Source organism: Dendropsophus ebraccatus, chromosome 11, assembly GCF_027789765.1.
Source record: "Dendropsophus ebraccatus isolate aDenEbr1 chromosome 11, aDenEbr1.pat, whole genome shotgun sequence".
NCBI lineage: Eukaryota > Metazoa > Chordata > Amphibia > Anura > Hylidae > Dendropsophus > Dendropsophus ebraccatus.
Window position 1 is genome coordinate 59,571,967 of NC_091464.1, and position 7,830 is coordinate 59,579,796.

Genomic DNA, 7,830 nt, shown 5'->3' on the forward strand with positions numbered 1-7,830 from the left:
GTCCCCTAGGGAGCTTCTAATTACCGTATGTAAAAAAAAGAATAAAGTGTTTTTATTAATAAAAAAATAAAAAAACCTCCCCTAATAAAAGACCAAATCACCCCCCTTTTCCCATTTTATAAATAAAAATAAATAAACATCGCCGAAAGCACAAGGAGGAAAAAACGAAAACGCAAAAACAAAAATTAGCCCAGTCCAGAAGGGGTTAAGGGCTTATTTGTAATGGTAATGCTCTTATTTCAGGTGGACACACAATTGATCCTGATTTCTTTTTTAGCATTTGTGTTTGTGTCAGATATTTGCCAGCACAGTAAGTGGCGGCGTTCAGCGCAGTGACTAATCCAGCCGCACAATGTGTTGCCCCACTCTGCGGACGCAACCTTCAATTAGTGTTTCCATTTTATGGTAAAATAAGGGTTCTCCTGAGGGGGGACAGGACACGTCATGTGGTCAAGGGCATGGCCGATATTTTTCCTGATTGAATTTAGAGTATGAGACTTTAGAAATTTAAGGTTATAGGTTATGTGTTGTATTTAAGATCTCCTATCTATTATCTACAGTATCTATCTGTCCTCTATCTATCTCCTATCTTTCTGTTTATTTATCTATCTATCTGCCCCCTATCTGTCTTTCTATCTATCTTATTTGTCTAATGGAGTCTGAAATCCACCTCCTGTCAGTGGCTTAGGTTGCTACTCTGTCCCTTCCTATGTATTATGCTGTAGCTCGGCTTGTTCTGATTGACTGATGAGTATTAGAGATGAGCAAACCTCAAGCATGCTCGAGTCCATCCGAACCCGAACTTTCGGCATTTGATTAGTGGTGGCTGCTGAACTTGGATAAAGCCCTAAGGCTATGTGGAAAACATGTATATAGTCATTGGCTGTATCCATGTTTTCCAGACAACCTTAGAGCTTTATCCAACTTCAGCAGCCCCCGCTAATCAAATGCCGGATGGACTCGAACCCGAACCCGAACCTGGTTCGCTCATCTCTAATGAGTATTAGCATAAGCTTACCAGGAAATCAGTTCATGAAAAGCTGGTTTCCTTTAAAGGCATTTTCCAGGACATTAAAGGGGTAGTGCGGCGGTAAACAATTATTCACAGAATAACACACATTACAAAGTTATACAACTTTGTAATGTTTGTTATGTCTGTGAATGGCCCCCTTCCCCGTGTCCCACCACCCCCACCCGTGTACCCGGAAGTGTGGTGCACTATACATACCTGTCACGTGCCGACTCGTCTCCGATCTTCAGTCAGCGATGCCGTCTTCGGACGGCCGGGCCGAATCCCTCCGAGCGTCCTGAGTGCCGGCCGCCCTCTTCAGCGTCATCAGATGCTCAGCCTCGTTTGGCTGAGCACAGTTTGGCTCAGCCAATCGCGGCTGAGCAGCTGATGACGCGGCCGCGTCATCGGCTGCTCAGCCGCGATTGGCTGAGCACAGTTGACGCGGCAGAGGGCGGCCGGCACTCAGGACGGACGGAGGGATTCGGCTGAAGACGACATCGCTGACTGAAGATCGGAGACGAGTCGGCACGTGACAGGTATGTATAGCGCACCACACTTCCGGGTACACGGGTGGGGGTGGTGGGACACGGGGAAGGGGGCCATTCACAGACATAACATACATTACAAAGTTGTATAACTTTGTAATGTGTGTTATTCTGTGAATAATTGTTTACCGCCACACTACCCCTTTAATATTGATGGCCCATTCTTAAGGTCCACGTAGACAGAAAGATTATCTGACAGATTATCTGCCAAAGATTTGAAGCCAAAGCCAGGAATGGATTTGAAAAAAGGAAAAATCTTGGGCTTTCCTTTATGACCTGATCTCTGTTTATAGTCTGTTCCTGGCTTCGGATTTAAAAGGGTTATCCAGCGCTACAAAAACACGGCCACTTTTCCCCCTCTCTTGTCTCCAGATTGGGTGGGGTTTCAAACTAATTTCCATTGAAGTAAATGGAGCTTAATTGCAAACCACACCTGAACTGGAGAGAAGAGAGGGGGAAAAGGGGCCATGTTTTTGTAGTGCTGGATAACCCCTTTAAATCTTTGGCAGATAATCTGTCAGATAATCTTTCTGTGTAAATGGACCCTTAGGATAGACCATTAATAGCAGTTTATTGGATGCCTGATTCCCAGCAGCTTCACCATTTAACTGATTGAAGGGGCAATGGCACTTAATGGAGAAGTTCGGCCATTTGTTTAGCAAGTGCTGGGGAAAGTAAAAGAAATAACATGCTCGTACCTCCCCCTCTCCAGCACTGGTGGCCACATACCACTGCTCCAGTGTCTTCGTCCCAGGCCGCTTCCTGGTCTGAGCTGGGACCCAGGTGGTGATGTGTGAGGTGCGCTTAGCCAGTCAGCAGCCAAGTCAGTTCCCCACCTCACACGTCACCACCCGGGTCCCAGCTCAGACCAGGAAGTGAGCAAAGACCCAGGGACCGGAGCGGCAGGATGCAGCCACCAGCTCTGGAGTGGGGGAGGTAAGAGCACTTTATTTCTCTTATCCGCCCCCTCCCCAGAACTCACTAAAAAAATAGATCTGGCCTGACTTCTCCTTTAAGTGACATCTGCAGTCTCTTTATTGCTTATCAGACCCACCTCCGTACATCTGACAGTGACTGTACCTGGTACTGCAGCTCATTCCATTCATCGGGGCACATATCTTAAAGTCCCAAAAAATCCCTTTAATTGAAATGCTTCCCATTTCTGGTGAGTTTCTGCAGACAATCAGAATTATCAGGGCTGCAGTGTGATGCAAGACATAGGCCTTAAATCCCCTCTAAATAACAATGAGTATAAAGTACAAAAAACACCAAGGAAGATTACTGCCACAGAAATTGGAAAGGCCAATGGGCTACAGTAAAGAAGGTAACCAGGAGGAGATCCCCTTTAAGCAGACTAACATTATGTCGCTAATTAGTTTTTTAACCTGTGAATTATTGAACAATGCAGTGTCCGGGGCTGATACAGCACAATGCTTTACTTTCTTTGGTAATAAGATGTTGCGATGCTGAGAGAAAGTAATTAGAGCTGCGGGGCAATGATCCCTGCTCCAAACTTAATAAAGCTTTGTCTGGATAACAAGATCGCTCAGCTCCATTGTCCCTTAACAAATTGGAAACAGAAAGGGATAGATAAATCCTGTTTTATTCATGGGGCAGCAGCGGCTGCAGTGGAGACGTCCCTCGTAGTATCAGCAGTTCTGTAAAAAGTGGGATTGATAGTATTAAAATCCAATTATCCTTAAGATAAGAGTTTAAAAGAGTTTACTGGGAATTGGCGATTCCATATTAACCAAGATAAGGTTATGGCCACCTTTGCATTTTTAAATATATATATATATATATATATATATAATATAACTTTTATTTATTTTAAGCCTGGAATTTTTTCCTGTTTTCTGAGCAGGTAAAACGGCTATATTTTACATCCTAAAGATTGGCAAATTGGGTACATGGCCCTTATCTATTTTTGTTAATTGTGCAGACTCCAGCCCTTATCTCTTTTCTCCTGAATTGTGCACTGTTGCTGATGGTTACAGTCTCCAGCCCTTATCTCTCCTCTCCTGAACTTTTTTCGAAGCTGTTTTATGGGCAGATCAATTGTTAACGTTGATATTGCTGCTAGTTTAGGGTTCTATTTTTACTGTGTTCTTTATGCAATACACATGACATGTTTGCGCTATCCTGCAGGTCAGTACAAATACAATTATAACAAATGTATATTTAAGTTTTGCTGTGTAGCCACATGGTAATTGATGTTTGCAGGTTCAGCTGTAGTTTTTGTTCCTACCATTTTGATTTGACCTTTTGAATTCTGGCATTTGGTATGTTTTTCTTAACCCTAGTGGACTTGACCATGTGATTACTTGATCTCTAGCACAGTACACTACAGTACTAAATGCAGGTCTCAAATATCAATGTCATAAAGACTAGTGTTGAGCATATTTGCTGTATTGTTTGGCTTCGGCAAAGTTTTCCAAACCTACAATCTTAGAACTTGACTCTTGACAGCTGGAGAAGTTAGATGCCACCCTAGGGAGTCCTGGACAACATGGAGGCTGTATCCATGTTTTCCTGGTAGCCCTAAGGTGGCAACTAACTTCTCCAGCCGCCGGGGGTCAAATGCCAATCATTCACTCAGAGAATGCTGTACTCTACACTAATAAAGACAAATCAAAAATTTTGATCAGCTGAGGTCTTAGTGTTCAGACCCTAATCGATCAGGAAAAGGAGAAGGAGTCGGGAGGAATTTGACCTAAGCATGTTCTCTCCTAGCTTATGTAACCTGGCCCAACTCCTAATTTAAGTCTATAGGATTGTCCAGGCCTCAGACACAGAACAGGGAGACTTTCTCCCCACTTGTTCTACTCATCGGTTGCGACCTCAATACTCAGACCATGACCAATAAAAACTTTTGACATATTTCTGTGACTGGTAGTGATTTAGACTTAGAGCACTATATAACTTGATTTCACCCTCTTAAATCCAAATAGATGCCTAAAATTATGCCTTCTGTCAGACTTTGATTAACTGTATGATATGCGCCTATAAAAAATGTTAACGTCTCATTCTGACTTGTTGACTTGAACCGAGTTTTAGTACCACACACAGCCTATGGACACTGTGGCACTGTTTCGGGAAAAAAATTTTGGTCCAAATTTGTACAAACCCTTAAAGGAATTGCCAAATATATTCTGTATGTGCAATTATTATATACTTACATCTGTATGTTTTTATTTTTTTTCTTCTCAAGGTGATGTGATGAACTTGCCGCCATACCTTAGAATGGACTTTTTATTAAATCGTGGTGCTTCAGGAACTAGCAGAGACTTGGGTTTAGGGCAGGCTTGCTTGGAACCTCAGAAAAGCCGAACCCTGAAGCGACCCACAGTTCTGGAACCAATACCCATGGAAAACCCTTCAGCACGTGAAGTACAGTCGTGGCAGCCCAGCGCGGGGGCGGCAGCAGCTGCACCGGTACCTCCACGAGAGGCCACAGAGCTTGGACAGGCAGCTAAAATAAGCAGTTCACAGGAATCACTGCTGGACTCCCGGGGGCACTTGAAAGGAAATAACCCGTACACAAAATCTTACACCCTGGTATAACAACAAGAAAAAAGCTTGTAAATACTAACGGATACAAAAAAATGCAAATCAAAGCTACCTTTTTCTACTGAATTCCAACATTTATAATTTAAAGAAAAGAGAAAAAAAAATAAAAGATTGCCAAAACATTGAAATGACAAATTTACAAAAACTGTGCAAAGACGCTGTTTCTTTTTGATTTTCCTTTTGGTCACCTTTAGAACATTCATCTCTAACCGGATGTCAAAGGGATTTGGGTTCTTATGTTTTTTGGTTACATTTGTACCAACATTGTTTTTCTACCATCTGGTGCATGAGAACATTTTACTTGAACGTCCCTAAACACCTGATCTAAAGAGATTCCAGATATTAAATTTCACAGCTACAGAGGGAAAAAAATCATTGTCATAAAATCTAACTTTTTTTTCCAATTATTATTTTTGGTTACATAGAATTCTATCGGAGAATATAGATTTTTTTATTTCCATTATTATGAGCCGTTAAATTTTGTCTTTGAGAAATAAAGGGTCTTCTGCCTTCTGCTGTGATGCCTGCTTTAATTTGCTGGCTCAACTGATTATTTTTTAATTATCTTTATTATTATTATCATCATCATTATTTTCTTTACCGATAGGTAGAATATGCACTATATAAGGCTTTAAAATAAGTTTCATTTTCCAACCCAATGTGTGGAATCCTGTAAGTTTTTGAGAAAGCAATTTTTTTAAATATTACCTCCTTTTTATTTGTCATGTGAAATTTCCAGAATTATCTTTCTGTAAAGTCAGGCATGTGATGAAGGGCTATCACCGAAACCATAAGGGCTCTGATCCACATACTGTACATTCCCAACATGCAGCCAGTGACTGCAAAGTTACAAAGTCTGTTTCCTTGTTGTTTAATGGAAATTCAGCTGCTTGGACATCTATATGGACACAAATATGGGTAAAATATGCTAATATTACAGAATACATATATCTATCTATATATATATATATATATATATATATATATATATATATATATATATGGCCCAATAACTAAAATTACCTAATTAAAAACAAAAAAAAGAAAACATTTTTGAAATGTTTGGTCTTACATCTGGTTTTGAATTCATTTCCCTTAAACATTTTTTAAATATAATTATTTGGCTAAATAAGTACATTTGGTTAGGAAACACTAAGATTTTTTGTGTTTAGTGTAAATTAGGTAATTTAATAGTTTACTATTGTTTTTTTCTGAAAGTGTTCCAAGCTGTAGGTTAATTGGCTGAATTACAGGTATTATTGATCACTTAGGCCTTAGGCACACATCCGTAGCCTTCTCCTTACCTGCGTACCCGCAGTTTTACTGTAAATAACGGATGTTATCTTTTAACAGCAGCTTTTATTTGCATTTAAATGTCGGCCGTCCAAATAAAACACCCATCATTTTAATGGCGTGTGAATATAGTCTTTTCTTGTTCTTTTTTTACCATTGAATTTCAATGAATTTAGTGGTAAAATGTCACATTCAGTTTAGTTTTACATATATATTTTTTTCCGGTGTAAAAGTAAGTGCAAAGAACTTTAATTGCTAAGAGACATTTCTGCTTAAAACAAAAATAGTCTATTATTTTTATTCTGAGGCTATGTTCCCACTACAGGAAAGAACCATCGTTTAACAGCAAAAAGCGTCTGTCTATTAATAATGATGGCTGCAAATAATAATCGTTTTGCGCTAAGATACCATAGTGGGAGCATAGCCTAAAAGAAAAAAAAGAGTCTGGAAAAAAGTTCCAAATGGCAGAAAGTTAATGATATATATATATATTTTTTTTTGCCCATATAACTTATGTTTTCAGCCTCACACACTTAAAATTACATTTTTATTGATTGGCCGTTATTTAACGGCAAACACTGGCCATTATTTCATAACGCTGGCTGTCATTTCACAAATAACAGGCGTTGTTTTAAAAAAATGGCCAATGTTTATCGTTAAATAACGGCCGTCCAATAAAAACAGTGTGGTAACATAGCCTGAGGCCATGTTCATACAACATCTTGATCAATCTTTCTTAATTATTAACGGCCATTGTTTTGCAACGACTTCCAATTTATGCCCTTATTTTTACATTGTGGGAACATAGCCAAAAGCTATGACCACACGTCTTTTTTTTTTTTTTTTTTTTTTGAGCTGTTTGACTTTTTTTGGACAGCCGTCATTTTGATGTCAAATAACATTCGTTATATTAAAAGAGCGGACATCAAATGGCCAAAAAAGACATTGTGTGGTTGTGGTCCAAAGGTGACTTTTGACCAAACCAAATCTTTTTCCACTAGAGTCAGTTTTTTACTGAATAACATACAACTTACAACCGCATCAGAAAAAAAAGACTTTACAGTGACCCTCAAAATTTAAAAAGAAAATATGTGGTTTCTTCTCCTATTTGGATGAATCTCCAAAATCAAAAATTCTGCTATGATGACAAAATAAAAAGTTGTTTAAAAAAATTGAATTATTTACAAATTTCCCTGTAGCACCAAGTTTTAACTTTTACACCATCTACAGTAAAACTTTAACAGTAATGCTTTTTCTGACACATAAAACACACATTACAATATCTAAATTTGGAATAAACAATATTGTTTGAAAGATGAATTTCCTTTAGTAACAATAGTTCACTTAAACAACATTTCCTTAAAGTTGTAGAATATTTTTTTTTTTTAAAAAGAAATGTCCTCACCAGTC

General features: G+C 39.0%; 1 protein-coding gene across 4 annotated transcripts in view; it reads left to right on the forward strand.

Moving 5' to 3' along the window:
• The window catches only part of DSCAM (DS cell adhesion molecule), a 312,819-nt gene extending 306,929 nt beyond the window's left edge, over positions 1–5,890 (forward strand). For all 4 annotated transcript variants that reach the window (XM_069945870.1, XM_069945869.1, XM_069945872.1 and 1 more), the window contains one exon: positions 4,769–5,890. In XM_069945870.1, coding sequence (XP_069801971.1) covers positions 4,769–5,121 — 353 coding nt within the window. In that variant the 3' untranslated portion in view covers positions 5,122–5,890. The remainder of the gene's footprint in view (positions 1–4,768) is intronic.
• The last annotated feature ends 1,940 nt before the right edge of the window (positions 5,891–7,830 follow it).